Below are 14,505 nucleotides of genomic sequence, written 5' to 3'. Positions count from 1 at the left end.
GATGCTAGATCAATGATTGGAATGGATATCCGAATGGATACAGAGATGGATTGATCAAATCAAGGATCAAATTATTGAGCGACAGAACAATGGGTGGTTTGATAGATGAATTGATAGATCGAGGGCGAGGAAGATCAATGATGTGTTGAATTATGGATAAGCGAGGGATGATAAAGTTAATACGCGTCAGTTAACGGTTCACTCCTTTCTCTCCTCTTCCTGCTCCTCCTCCTCCTCCTCTTCTCCTTCTTCCTCTCATCATCTCCCCATCTTCTTCCTCCTCTTCTTTCGTCCGCCCCCCCCACTGCATCTCCTCCTCTTCCTCCCGCTCCTCCTCCTCTTCCTCACCTCAGTTCCAGAGGCCCAACGACTTCTCCCCGCCGTTCCGCTTCGGGACGGTCCCGAACGGAAGCACAGAGCGGAACATCAGGAACAACTACCCGGAAATGCACGGCTACATGGTGAAGTTCCACCAGCGCAACGTCAACGATGCCCTGCAGAGCCTTAAGACTGGGTGAGGAACCACGGCCCCGTAGAGGCTGCTTCAGACCAGCCAGACCAGACCAGACAGAAGTTCAATAACTGTTTCGATAGGAACATGACACATCGGGTTCCATTTAGCGTTCCTGTAGCGCGTGCGTTTACCAAGTTTTGGCAGCTGTCATGCAGTACTGGACGCTGATTGGCAGAGATAGACAGTGGGTTTTATGCTTAGAATTGCCATGTTGAGTCTTGAAGACGACTTGAGATTAATGGAATCGTCCTAATACTAGTTAAATTCAACACCACAAAGTTCTATTACGACCCTTTTGCAGTGTTCTACCAAGTGTTCTATGGGTCAGAGCTGTGTGGTTTTGGGCTAAGGCTATGGAGTGGTGCTATGCTATGTAGCAGTCCTAGCTGTGTTATTCTGGGCTATAGGGCGCTGCTAGGCTACTTATCAGAGCTAGCTGTATGGTGCTGGGCTATGTTGTGGTGCTACGCTAAATAGCAGACCTATCTGTATAGTGATGGGCTATGTTGTGGTGCTATGCTACAAAGCAGAGCTAGCTATTTAGTGCTGGGCTATGTGGTGGTGCTACACTATGTAGCAGAGCTAGCTAAGTGGTGCTGGGCTATGTGGTGGTGCTTCATTATGTAGCAGAGCTAGCTGTTTGGTGCTATGAGCATTTGGCAAAGCAAGAGGACAATTAAACTTATCTGCAGCTTAGCGCTACTTAACAGGTTAATTGGGATGTCTTGGCTGTGCTTTCTGGCATTGCAGCCTTAATTAAATGTAAGCTTACTCTCGCTCTTTCTCCCTCTCTCTCTATATCTCCTTACCTCTCTCTTTCTGACTCATCTCACTCTCTCTAGCTTGAGTCTATTTTGGTAAACTTCAACAAAACATTATTAACAATTTGACAATTACGCAGCAAGGAACGGATGACAACAAACCATTGCTCTCTCCCTCCCTGACCCTCACTGTTGTTTGGTGTGCGTGATGTGGGTGTGTGTGTATGTGGTGTGTGTTTTTGTGCGTGGGGTGTGTTCGTGCCTTATTCGACGTGTTAGGAAGCTGGACGCCTTCATCTACGACGCGGCGGTGCTGAACTACATGGCAGGACGCGACGAGGGCTGCAAGCTGGTGACCATCGGCAGCGGGTACATCTTCGCCACCACGGGATACGGCATCGCCATCCAGAAGGAGTCCATGTGGAAGAGACACGTGGACCTGGCCATCCTGCAGCTGTTTGGCGATGGTGAGGACCTCTTGTCATTAAGTACAGCGGATCTGTGATCCATGCTTTTTAATCCAGCCGTTCACAAACTTTTTTTGGCCTGTGACATCATTGCTTGCTTTGAAAATGTTTGTGACCCCAAAGTTAAACTTTTGTGCATCTTGCTTAGAGAGAAAAAGTTTTTTACTCAATCAGTCCGCCGGTAATATCAATGTCCTGGTGAACCTAATTGATCGCTCTTAAACACAGTAGGCGTCGATTGTAGTTTGCTCGTGGCTATGAATCAGTCAGCATATACAGGACGTCTATCAGACCTTAAAAAAAAAAAGGTTAGCTAAAAAAGGACCATCAAGTCTCTAAAGACGCTAGCAATCTCCTGGGACATCATATGATTATCAGGAGATTCCAAGTCGGAAACCTCTAGTGATTTAAACTAGTGATATAGCCATCAGTAGCAGCACTAGGAGTAGTGGCCCTGGGACTAAGTCTACTGCTGGTGCCTTGGCCGAGAGCACCCCCAGAAGAATGAACATAGCATGAATATGTTTTGGCCCCAGCTGGGTTAGAACCCAGGAAATTCTTGCTTTGAACCACCGCTGATGTTGTTGCGATGAGCAGCCTCTCGGAGGCGCCAAAGTAGCCAAACGTATAGTGCCTCTTTAAGTTGTCAAATATTTAAGCTAGCAGACAGACTTGTTTACTTTAATGTTGTTATGTTATACTTCATGCTTCATTGTTCAATGACTATACACGTAACAAAGTATCAGCTATCAACCCCAACCTGACGTACAACCACGCTCTACATACTGCAACTCACTTACTACAGGTGTGCACTGTGTGTGTGCATTGTTTGTGTTTGTGAGTGTGTGTGTGTATTTGTGTGTTTGTTTCTGTGAGTGCATGCTCGCGTGTGTGTTTGTGTGTGTGGTTGGGTCTTTGGGTATGTGTGAGTGTGTGTGTGTGTGTGTGTGTATGTGTGTGTGTGTATATGTTTATATGTGTCTCTCTGTGTGTGTTTGTGTGTGTGTGTGTGTGTTTATGTGTGTGTGTGTATGTCTGTGTATGTGTGTGTCTGTGTGTGTGTGTGTGTGTGTGTGTGTGTGTGTTTGAAGCTAGTTTCTGCTTCCTGAACCAGGGGCCCTCAAGGGCCCTATGAAGTCTGTTCCAGTTAAAGCTGCCAGGACCCTGGTCTACTTCTGAGTCTCTGTGTGTGCGTGTGTGTGGTAATATGGGTCAGGTCTTTGTATTTCGGCGGCTTCTGTGTAAAGAGGGTCATTTGTTTATCAGTGTGTGTGTCAGACAGAGAGAGAGGGATTTACATAAAGAGATCCATCGTCCATCTTGTTACGGTAATAGTTGAATAGTGTTTTAACACTTTAATAACTCTTTATTTCGAATACAGCTGCAAATAACGATAACTAAAAGGCCTTATCCTTCTCCCCTCCACCTTTTACATTTCACCTCCTTTTTCCCTCCCTCCCTCCTCCTCCCCCTTTGTCTCCTTCTTCTCGCCCCCCCCCCCCCCCCCCCACCCAGGTGAGATGGAGGAGCTGGAGGCTATGTGGCTGACAGGGATCTGCCATCACGAGAAGAACGAGGTGATGAGCAGCCAGCTGGACGTGGACAACATGGCGGGCGTCTTCTACATGCTGGGCGCCGCCATGGCGCTGTCCCTCATCACCTTCATCTGCGAGCACTGGTTCTACTGGCAGCTGCGCTTCTGCTTCATGGGATACTGCTCCGGACAGCCCGGCTTCGTCTTCTCCATTAGCAGGGTGAGAGAGCGGGGGAGAGGGGGGAGAGGAGGGAGGGGAGGGACGGGAGGGACGGGGAGGGACGAGGAGAGAGCCGGGGGGAGGGGGGGAGGGGGGGAGAGCCGGGGAGAGGGGGGGGGAGGGGGGGAGGGGGGGGAGGGGGGGGAGAGCCGGGGAGAGGGGGGGGGGGGGGGGGGAGCGAGGGGAGCGAGGAGAGAGGGGTTGGATGGTGAGAGAGGGGTGGGAGAGAGGGAGGTGTGGGGGTGAAGAGGAGAGTGGGGGGGATGAGGGTGGGGTGAGGAAGGGAGGGGGGAGAGAAGGGAGGGAGGCATACAAAGGTCTAGTTATGCGATGTAGGCACAGGTGTAGTTATAAGACGTCTATCCAGGTGTATTTATGAGACCTATATACAGTACAGGTATAGTACTAAGACGTACACACAGGTGAAGTTCTGAGACTTGGGGACAGGTGTAGTAATGAGACCTATATACAGGTGTAGTGATCAGATTTAGAGGTGTAGTTATGTTGTGTAGGTCCAGGTGTAGAGGTACAGTGGTGCTTGTAGTGGGGGCATGGGGTTTGGGTGGTGTCGGTGCTTACGTGTTGAGCTGAAATCAATATTTCACTCAACCACCCCAGCTGTGGATTAGTAGCGTATCCCTGGAGAGCAAAGTCACCTCGGGGCGTTTGATTGGTTGCTCAGGTCGCTCCGACATGGCCGTCGTGTAATTCACCACACCGCTGCAGGCTACACGCTACGTGGCTAATTTAAAATACTCTCTTTTTATTTTCTCTCTCTCTCTCTCTCTCTCTCTCTCTCTCTCTCTCTCTCTCTCTCTCTCTCTGTCTCTGACTCTCTCTCTCTCTCACTCTCACTCTCTCTCCCCGTTCCATCACACCACCGTTTCTTTCTGTTCTGTTCTGCTCCTAATATCACGCTTCAGTGCCCAACTTTGATTATTTAGTATGTCGTTCATTTAGCGAGGGGTTTGGAGTGCGTCAGGGTCAGATTTGTGAGACTGCCAGCGGCTGTAGTCCGCTTGCAAGCAGCTGTAGTACTTTAGCAGCTACCCATTCTCGTCTTTTAGTTCCTTGCAGTTGTTGTCTATACGCTGCCAGCGGTTGTGGTCTTTTACCTAATGTAGTTGTCGTCCATTCGTTTCTACCAGCTGTGGTCTAGGAGCTAGAGGGCTGAAGCCTTGTAGCTAGCGGTTGTAGTCTCATAGTTACTATTGGTTGTAGTCCATTCGTTCCTACCCGCTGTAGTCTAGTAGCTAGGCATTGTAGTCTGGTAGCTAATGGTGACTGTCATCTAATATCTGCCAGCCGTCGTAGTCCACTAGCTGCTAGCGGTGGTAGTCTATTTGCTTTAAGTGGCGATAGTCCTTTAGCTGTGAGCGATTGTAGTCCAGTACATGTACTGTGTGTTTGTCACCCCTCTAACACATTAGCTTGTCGCGCGAATCTGCGCCCGCGGGGGCGTAGCGTCTACCGTCCTGTACAGACGTGACCTTTCAAGAGATGAATCATCTGAGATTCACAGTTACAGCCTGTGTTTCTTCACAGAAACAACGTTTACACGACCACATCCACTGGGCTCATTGGTATTCAGGACACACTTTCACACATAATGGAACAACAATAGCTGAAATTACCGCTGATTATCTCTCCTCTATCCCTGCTGCAGCTTACTCTCCCCCTTCTCCTCCCCCTCTTTGCCCCCTGCCCCCCCCCCCCCCCGCCCACTCCCCCCACCCCCCTCCGCCCTCTCGCTCTGCCACACAGATTGATTCTGTTTCTCCACAGCTTAATCCAATAGACTTTATTATGATTCTGGCAATTAACATTTAAGCCCTACCGTGTACAAATTAGAAATCTGTCACATGGCGGCCATTTGGTAAGCTCCCCATTTGGTTCTCATCAAGTTTGGTTAGCATCAGGTTTGGTGGGTGCCGAGCTGGGTCAAGATCCTATTTGGTTAGCATCACACCTGGTTAGCATCACACCTTGTTAGCCTCGTGTTTAGCCTCGTGTTTAGTCATCTCTGCGTTAAGTTCGCATACAATTTTGTTTGCATCCTATCGGCTTAGAATCAGGTTTTGGTGAGCGGCCCATTTGGTTTGCATCTCAGTAGTGCGTAGCCGGTGTGAGCCGCAGTCCCCTGGCTGGCTGCCCCCTCCGGGCCCACCTGCAACACTGAGACTAATGACAGAGGCTGAGGGGGGTCTCTGGTGACTGAGAACAGTAAACGTATTAGCGACTTAATGGGCCTTGTTCCACCAGAGAGAACAGGTCTGTTATGGGGCGAGCGGCAGAGATAGACAAGGGGAAGGGTCCCTTCCAATTACCGCCGGAGTACAAGGAGTGGAGTACTTAGAACATTTCTAATTTAAATATACAAATTCATGTTCCTGAAAGTCCTCCAAACCACCAGATTAGAATCAAACAAAGGAAAGAGAGAGAGTGTGTGTGTTTGTGTGTGTGTGTGTGTGTGTGTGTGTGTGTGTGTGTGTGTGTGTGTGTGTGTGTGTGTGTGTGTGTGTGTGTGTGTGTGTGTGTGTGTGTGTGTGTGTGTGTGTGTAGGTGCGTGTGTGTGTGTGTATGAATGGGTGAATGTGTGTGTTTGTATGTTTTGTTTGTGTGTGTGTGTGTGTATGAATTTGTGAATGTGTGAATGGTTTTATGAATGTGTGTGTGTGTGTGTGTGTGTGTGTGTGTGTGTGTGTGTGTGTGTGTGTGTGTGTGTGTGTGTGTGTGTGTGTGTGTGTGTGTGTGTGTGTGTGTGTGTGTGTGTGTCTGAAGGCATGCATATCAAAGTGGGGCAAAGATAATATTTCCTAGATGGTGGACATTATGTCCTCTCCAGGCCTCCATAGAACCAGGAATACTTTTAGTTTACCATCGATCTGGTTCCTCCTCACTCCTCTCCCCCTTCTCCCCCTCTCCCCCTCTCCCCCTCTCCCCCTCTCCCCCTCGCAGCAGTTTTCCTCTAAGTATCGTCTCGTACATCACTGAATACAAATGACTCTATTCGTCTTGCTGTCATGACACAGCCAGGCCGCCTCCCCAGGGTCCTACAGGGAATCCTTGTCTCTGAAGCCACTAGCACAACAACCCTCTCATCACTGGTGCTGGGTTTGCAACAAGGTTTATATCTGTCATTTCAACCCAACGCTTATTGTGGGCTAGAGAGACAGAGTGGGGATTTTCACCCCTGTCTGTGTACTTATACTCTCTAATGTTGTTCAATCATGTGTGTTCAAACCCTAATGTCCTCAGTCTACCTCCTAGAGCAGGATGCCCCTAACCCAGCCCTGCCTTAATGACCGGTATCTGTACTGTCTAGCCCCTACCTATGCTTTTACGACATGTCTCTGAACTGTCTAACCCCTACCTGCGCCCTCATGACCTGTCTACTGTCTAATCCTACCTGCTCCTGAATGAACTGTCTCACCGCAATCCAACCCCTACCTGCTCATTAATAACTTGTGTCCCTACTGTCCAACCCCTAACTGCTCATTAATGATCTTTTTATCCACCTAAAGCCCCATTGTATAAAGGCGTCTGCTAGACGACTAAACGAGTGACTGAGCTACTGCTCTGTGTCTTCTCCGACTCTCTAACGGTTGTATTCTCTTTGGGCTTGCAGGGCATCTACAGCTGCATCCACGGCGTGCAGATCGAGGAGAAGAGCAGCTCAGGCCTCAACTCCCCGTCGGGCACCATCAACAACACCCACTCCAACATCCTGCGGCTCCTGCGCACCGCCAAGAACATGGCGTCCCTCTCGGGCGTCAACGGCTCGCCGCACAGCGCGCTGGACTTCATCCGCCGCGAGTCGTCCGTCTACGACATCTCGGAGCACCGCCGCAGCCTGGCGGGCCACTCGGACTGCAAGCCCCAGTACCCGCCCGACGACAACATGTTCAGCGACTACATCAGCGAGGTGGAGCGGACGTTCGGCAACCTGCACCTGAAGGACAGCAACCTGTACCAGGACCACTACCTGCACCACCACACCGGCTCTGCGCTGGGCCTCAACGGGCCACCCGCCAACCGGCCCCTCAGCCTGGGCAGCGGCAGCTCCCTGGAGGGGGGCATGTTCGACTGCGACAGCCTGGGCGGAGGGGTGGCGCCCATCTTCACCACGCAGCCCCGCTCGGCGCTGACCCACCGCAACATGAGTAAGTTCGACCTGCTGTCGGGACAGGCGCCCCCCCCGGGGCCAGGCTTCCAGGGCGGCCTGCCCGACCTGTACGGCAAGTTCTCCTTCAAGGCGGGGGCCTCCAGCTCCAACTACGTCCCCGGCCACGGCTACTGCGGCGGGCGGCCCGGGGACGACGACGGCAACGCTCGCTCGGACGTGTCGGACATCTCCACGCACACCGTGACCTACGGCAACCTGGAGGGCAACGCCAAGAAGCGCAAGCAGTACCGCGACAGCCTCAAGAAGAGGCCGGCCTCGGCCAAGTCGCGCCGCGAGCTGGACGAGATTGAGCTGGGCTACCGGCGGAAGCCGTACCACATCAGCCACCACCACTACCACAACCACCGCTCGGCCTCGCCGCCTCCGCCCCTACCCGCCGAGCGCAAGAGGGGCGGCGGAGTCGGGGGCGGAGGAATGGGGAGCAACGGGGGCAGCGCCTACATGTTCAGAGACAAGGAGAGCGTGCGGGACTTCTACCTGGACCAGTTCCGTCCCAAAGAGGGCGTGCCCCAGTGGGAGCACGTGGACCTGACGGACGGGCCCCGGGACGGGGTGGTGGGCGGGCCGGGGCCCTGCACCCAGCTGGTCCCCGTGGACGACTTCCTGAAGAGCAAACCCAAGAAGCCCGACTCCAAGGGCGACTGGGAGTGCCGGACCTGCCGGGCGAGCTGCAGCGGGAAGCCGATGTCGGTCCACGGGGTGGGGTATGGCGGCGGGGTGAGCTGCGGGTCTTCGGGGGGCGGTGGCGGCAGCCGGCCGAGCTCGGCCACCTGCATGCGGTGCGAGGGCTGCAAGAAGACGGGGAACCTGTACGACATCAGCGAGGACAACAACCACCTGTTGGAACAGCTGGGGGGGGGCGGGGGGGGCGGCGGGCCTCAGCTCCAGCAGAGGAGGAGGAGCGGCGGCTTCGGGAAGCCGCTGAGGAGGCAGCACTCCTACGACGCCTTCGTGGACCTCCAGAAGGAGGAGCTGGCCGGGATGGGCAACATGCTGGGCGGGCCGGGAGGAGGCCCCGGCGGAGGCGTGATGCTGCCGCCGCCCCGCAGCGTCAGCCTGAAGGAGAAGGAGCGCTACCTGGAGGGCACCAGCCCCTTCGCGCACATCTTCCAGCGCCACGGCGGGTCGGAGCGGGACCGCGACCCGCTGTTCTACGGCGGCGAGAGCCACGCGGGGGGCGGGTCTCCGTTCGGCATCGTCCGGGGCGACGGCGTCCACCGCCGCTCGGTGGGGGAGCGGGACATGAGGGAGCGCTCTCTGATGGAGGGAGGGGGCTCGGGCTTCTCCCTGTCCAAGTCTCTGTACCCCGACCGGGTCAACCACAACCCCTTCATCCCCACCTTCGACGACGACCAGTGTCTGATGCACGGGGCCAAGCAGTACTACATGAAGAAGCAGCAGCAGCAGCAGCAGCACGGCAGCCGGGGTGACCTCAGGGCCCCCATGGGCGTCACGTCCTACCTGCCGGCCTCGGCCACCGCGGGGGTCATGTCCAACGTGGCCCCGCGGTTCCCCAAGGACCTGGGCCTCGGGGGCATGAACCACCACGGCTCCATGCTGGGGGTCGGGCCCCCCCGGCCCTTCAACGGAAGCAACGGTCACGTGTACGAGAAACTGTCCAGCATCGAGTCAGACGTGTGAGGCGGCGCTGGAAGAGGAGGAGGCGGAGGCGGTCGAGGGGGTGGACCTGATAGTGTGACGGATCAGGGGGCCAATGAACACCGAGGAGCGAGGCAGACGTGCAAATCTAAAGTTTGAAACAGTTGCTCGCTTTTATAGCTTTGCTTGATATTTTTTTTTAGTGGGGGCAGCAGTTGAAATGATCCAAAGATCTAGAAACGAGGGTGGTGGTCACATTTTAAAACCCATCTCAGATCGGGTCAAAGCTTTTTAAAGCGGTCCACTAGACGTTACCTGTGAGGTAGACACCTGAGCACCTAACGAGGCTAACGAGGCCTCTGATTGGTTGATGGACGGTGGACTGTGTGCATAGACTGAGGAAGAGGAGGACGAGGCATCGTGCTACGCCACGATGGTTCCAGAAACCCTGCCTGAACTGTATCTCTCTCCCTCTGTCTCCCCCTCCCCCAGCCCTCTTTACATTATCTCCTCCCTCCTCCCCTTACCTCCCGCATTCCTCCAGATGCCAAATTACTTATTCTTGTTTGCCGTGAGAAACACAATCATGAATGATACTACGATATTCTCACAGAAATTACAGGGTACTTGAGCATCAATATGAACAATAATATTGTGTATAGCAAAGATATTAGTATTCATAATAATGATAACTCTGGTTACGATATCACAATGTTTTTTCTTATTACTTCTTGTTTGGTCGGTAGGAGATTCCACTGCTGTTTTTAGAAATCCTAGTCCTGTGCGCTTGCCTGCCCCTAGTGGCCGACCTAGGGTCTGTTCTGTTCAGCAACACGCCAGAAAGACTGAACAAAGCGCTTCGCTGACTCTTTTTTCTGTTGTTGCTGTAATTCTTTAATTTTTTTTAAGCAGAATAAGAAACACCACTCCTTTTGTCGCACCTTTACTCACCCTTCACGGCGAACACGCCGCCACCGATCTCCAGAGATCTCCCACTGACCTGGTTTGCACTGAGAGACTGAGAGTCACCGACACACCGAAACGAGCACCCCCACGGCACACACACAAACGCACACCTGTCCGCCGGCCCACACACAGTTGTCTGGGTCTGGGGGGGTCGCGACCCCAGTCCGACTGGAGGGGACCTCCCGCTGATTCGGGACGTGCCTTAACCAGTCGCCGTCCTCCCCGGGCTCCCCCCGGCGGGTGTCGGGCGTCGTGGGGCGGACCCTGATGAGCCAAGCCCGTCCCCGGCTCGTACCGCGGCCGGCTTTTAAAGACACACCTTTTGTACCCTCATCACGTCACATCGTGTCGCTGGCGTGTCTCTCGTCAGCCCAACGAGCTTTAGACCACTTGATTTGTTCAGGTAACCATGGCGCCCATCGCTATCTCTCTCTCTCTCTCTCTATCTTCTTGAGGGTGTTCCCTCCCCCTGTATGCCACGCCCCTCCCCCATCCCGCCCCCTCCTCCTCTGGACACTGTGCAGGGATGACCCCCCTCCCCCCCCCCCCCCCCCCCCCCCCCCCCCCCCCCCCCCCCCGCTGGGTACAAGCAGGAGACACTGCTTCCGGTTGGGGTTGGGCTGCAGGGAGAACGTGGCATGCGGTTGCCGATAGTGACGATGCTGGAGAGAGATGGGAGGAGCTGAGAGCCGACCGGGGCTGTGGGGTTGTTCTAAAGCGGGGGGGTTGTGGGAGGTGGGGGGGGCGTTTGCTGAGTCAGCCAGGGAGGGCGGGAGCCATCTTGTGTTCCTCTAAGCGGGACGAGAATGATTTACGGACCCGGCACTTCAGCCTCTCGTCGTCTCGGTGACTCATCGCCGTGGCGACCGCAGTAGAAAGCATCTGTCAGTTATTTAAAGATGTGTTCTCCCATTAGCTGACGGCGCCCAAGGAAAGGCCCCGGTTCAAGGTGGGGTGGGGGTGGGGGTGGGGGGAGGGCTGAGGTGGAGGGGGGGGGGAGGTTAAGGAGGATGGGTGGGGTTCAAGGGGTTTGGAGACCAGAGCTGCTAGAGAGATGATTAGCTTACTCGTCATCACTCACCTTCATCATCGAAATGACCCGCAGTAATAGGCTGCCGTGATAGGTGTGTGTCTGAATATGTGAGTGCATGAGTATGTGCGTGTGTGTATAAGTGTGTTTAAGGGGGTGTATGCGTTTGGGATAGACAAGTGGACCATGAATGTGTGTGTGTGTGTGTCTGCGGGGGACTGACGTGAACTAAACCCTTCATGTATTCAGCTACTGGCTCTCCTGGCGTCTCCTGATGAAATCAGGTGAGACCCTATCAGTTAGCCTTAATCACACTGATCACCCCCACGACCTCTGACCTCGGCCGGCCCCAAGACCCCCGACCCTTATCCCCAAGTCACCCTGCCGTACTATAATGAGGGGGGGAGGGGGAGAGGGGGATGCACATGGGGGGAGGGGGTCTAGCGATGGGAAGGAGTGGACGAAAGTCACCGGACATCATTCGTGCGTTTCAACCTTTTCCGTGTAAATATTAAACTGAAGTCCTATCACTTTGTACAGTAAACAGACAGACAGGATGTAACTTTCAATATGTTTTACAGCAATTTTAAGAAATAAACAAACAAAAAATCAATAATAAAAAAGTCAAAAAACAAGGAAAAATCCATAAAGAAAAATATGCAAACTATAGTTGAGACACAAATAATCATAAGTGATATTCTGAAGCTTTTCTCATGTTTACTTAACCATAATAGTTTACCAATTAATATATTGATTACGTTAAGACTTATTGCTTTTGCTTCTTTTCATGGAGGAGTTGGGCGGAGGCCCGTTTAAGTGTAGGTGTAGTTTGGTGCTTAAGGGGGAGAGCTTAGATTTAGTGCTCTAAGTTTTCCTTAAATTGTGTTAGATTCTCTTTTTTAAGGTAAGCTATACTTTGCGCTTTTCAGGATAAAGGAACCGAGAGCTTCATGTTACACTCTTGAGACACATAGATGGCTTATAGAGGCAGTGTTCTGTGGTCCTTTATTTTTAAGCTGCAGTCCTTGTGGTTCAATTATCTAGCGGATGTTTTCGATTTGATTTGTCGTCGCCCTCTCTCAGACCCGGGGGCTCTCCCGGGCTCCATTGGAGCCGGGACCCCGCCGGGCTCTCTCGGGCCCAAGCTCCACGTCTCTCAGACGTGGGTCTCTCCACTGGCGATCGCACACTAACTTGAGAGCCATCGAGGCCGCCGGCCAATCCCGTTACCTGTCTCTGTTTGGACAGCACATCACTGTGGCAATAGGAACGCACACACACGCACGCGCACACACACGCACACGCACACCACACACACACACACACACACACACACACACACACACACACACACACACACACAAACACACAGACACACACACACACACACACACACACACACACACACACACACACACACACACACACACACACACACACACACACACACACACACACGTCTATTAGAGATGGTGGGACAGCGATACTCCGAAGCCATATTCCACACCGACGTCGAACAAGGGTCTGTGCACCACTGTGTGTCCGCCAAATGTCTAAGAACAAGGCTTGTGGCACTTATCATCAGAACCTGTCCAACTGTTTGGGTGAGTCAGTAGTACTAGTACTACGTTAAGTGGTAGTAGTCCTGCTACTCTGAATCTCTATTGTTAACCAGTACCGACGGCTGCATCTCTAAAACACAAAACAGCAGAATAAAACCGGTTTGGGCCTGGTTTAGTGTTTTTGGACGATTCTATTGGAGGTTGGGCAACCCCGTATCACCCTGCTGGCCAATCAGCACGCTCTTTGTTTGCATACGGCTACAGTGTGTTCACTTATTTAATTAATGATTCAAGTTATTCATATGATGCTACTCCGAGCTGGGCTCATCTCCTAGTGTTTGGTGTGCGGCTAACCACGGTAACCATGGCCATAGCAGCCATAACCAACCTAACCCCATAACCATGGTCACGATTGCCATAGTAACCCTAACCAAGGGGAAGATAACCACATTGACCATACTAAACTGTATTGACTAAGCGGCCCACATGGTGTTTAGGTATTTTGTGTACAGATTCCATTTGATTCCCGGGGAGTTAGGAAGAATCAACCTGCGTTCTTGTTTTGTAATTTTATCGTTCTCCAAAATCTCCAGCAGCCGGTCAGGAATGAACTCCTGTTTCTTAGTTTTCTCCCAAATCCGCTCCAGCGTATGAGCGTCGCTGGAAGAGTGACAAGCGCGTGGGGTGTGCGTCAAACTCTCTTGTTTTTGCATATATTCCACAGAAGCCTTTGCTAGCCATTTTGATTCTCCTTTATTTGCAATAAAACCAAATCACCCCAGGGATACGCTTCACACAGGGTTTGTTTGGGAATTAAATCACTGTTTGGTCCGGTTTGGAGCCACTGCCCGGGAAGTCACCCTTGATACTGTGCTCGCTCCCTCTGCAGCCTCTGCTCTGCGCAGCGCACGTCACAATCTAAATGAGAAGCTAAACACTGTGTCACATTTTTACAATGCAAACCATGCGGTTGAGGGAGTCGCTAGGTGGTGACGGGTGTCAAGTGTCCCCGCCTCGCCTGCTCGAGGGATCAATACACACGATTAGTCCGCTTTAAATGCACTTTCTGATGTTGTATTTATCATGTGGGACAAATATGTGTTTTATTCAGTTTCATATTGACCACATTTAACTGATTTAGGGCAGGAGAGAACTGATCTTGGTGGAAACCGTTTAAAATATGTTCCTTTTTTTAAATCTTTGCTCACTTATTGCAACAGGTGTTTAACTTTGTGTGTGTGTGTGTGTGTGTGTGTGTGTGTGTGTGTGTGTGTGTGTGTGTGTGTGTGTGGGGTGTGTGTGTGTGTGTGTGTGTGTGTGTGTGTGTGTGTGTGTGTGTGTGTGTGTGTGTGTGTGTGTGTGTGTGTGTGTGTGTGTGTGCGTGTAAAGCATGGGCGAATGTGTGAGCGTGTGTTAAGCATGGATGTGTGTGTTTCTGACAGATGCATATGGTCCATGTTATTGTTTCTAAGCTGATGTCCTGCTCTCTGTCTGCTGTGGTGATGGGGTGGGGGGGATACTGAGGAGATGAACCTGTTGTCATCACAGCCCTGGTTGAATTTACTGTGGCGCAAACACAATGTAAGATATGAATATTACTAATTGTATACATAATAATATACATAATATTCTTGGCCATCCTTTTCTCTTTTTGTGGCCCTTTGCT

General features: G+C 52.3%; 1 protein-coding gene across 1 annotated transcript; it reads left to right on the top strand.

Annotated features, from left to right (window-relative positions):
- The first annotated feature begins 430 nt into the window (after positions 1 to 430).
- Positions 431 to 9,323, top strand: grin2ba (glutamate receptor, ionotropic, N-methyl D-aspartate 2B, genome duplicate a). Its single transcript, XM_056575374.1, has 4 exons — positions 431 to 514; positions 1,555 to 1,742; positions 3,258 to 3,496; positions 7,125 to 9,323. Exons 1-4 carry the CDS (start codon positions 447 to 449, stop codon positions 9,321 to 9,323), a joined length of 2,694 nt encoding a protein of 897 aa, XP_056431349.1. The 5' UTR covers positions 431 to 446.
- Positions 9,324 to 14,505: the final 5,182 nt, after the last annotated feature.

This window comes from Gadus chalcogrammus, chromosome 2, assembly GCF_026213295.1.
Source record: "Gadus chalcogrammus isolate NIFS_2021 chromosome 2, NIFS_Gcha_1.0, whole genome shotgun sequence".
Lineage (NCBI taxonomy): Eukaryota > Metazoa > Chordata > Actinopteri > Gadiformes > Gadidae > Gadus > Gadus chalcogrammus.
The sequence above is the reverse complement of the archived record's forward strand: the minus strand, read 5'-3'. Positions and strand labels throughout refer to the sequence as shown.

Bases quoted from the DNA above. Each gene is read 5' to 3' on its own strand.
- grin2ba (XM_056575374.1), top strand. From the start codon at position 447: ATGCACGGCTACATGGTGAAGTTCCACCAGCGCAACGTCAACGATGCC. The intron at 1,743-3,257 runs GTGAGGACCTCT...CCCCCCACCCAG, and splicing joins CCTGCAGCTGTTTGGCGATG to GTGAGATGGAGGAGCTGGAG. The intron at 3,497-7,124 runs GTGAGAGAGCGG...TTGGGCTTGCAG, and splicing joins TCGTCTTCTCCATTAGCAGG to GGCATCTACAGCTGCATCCA.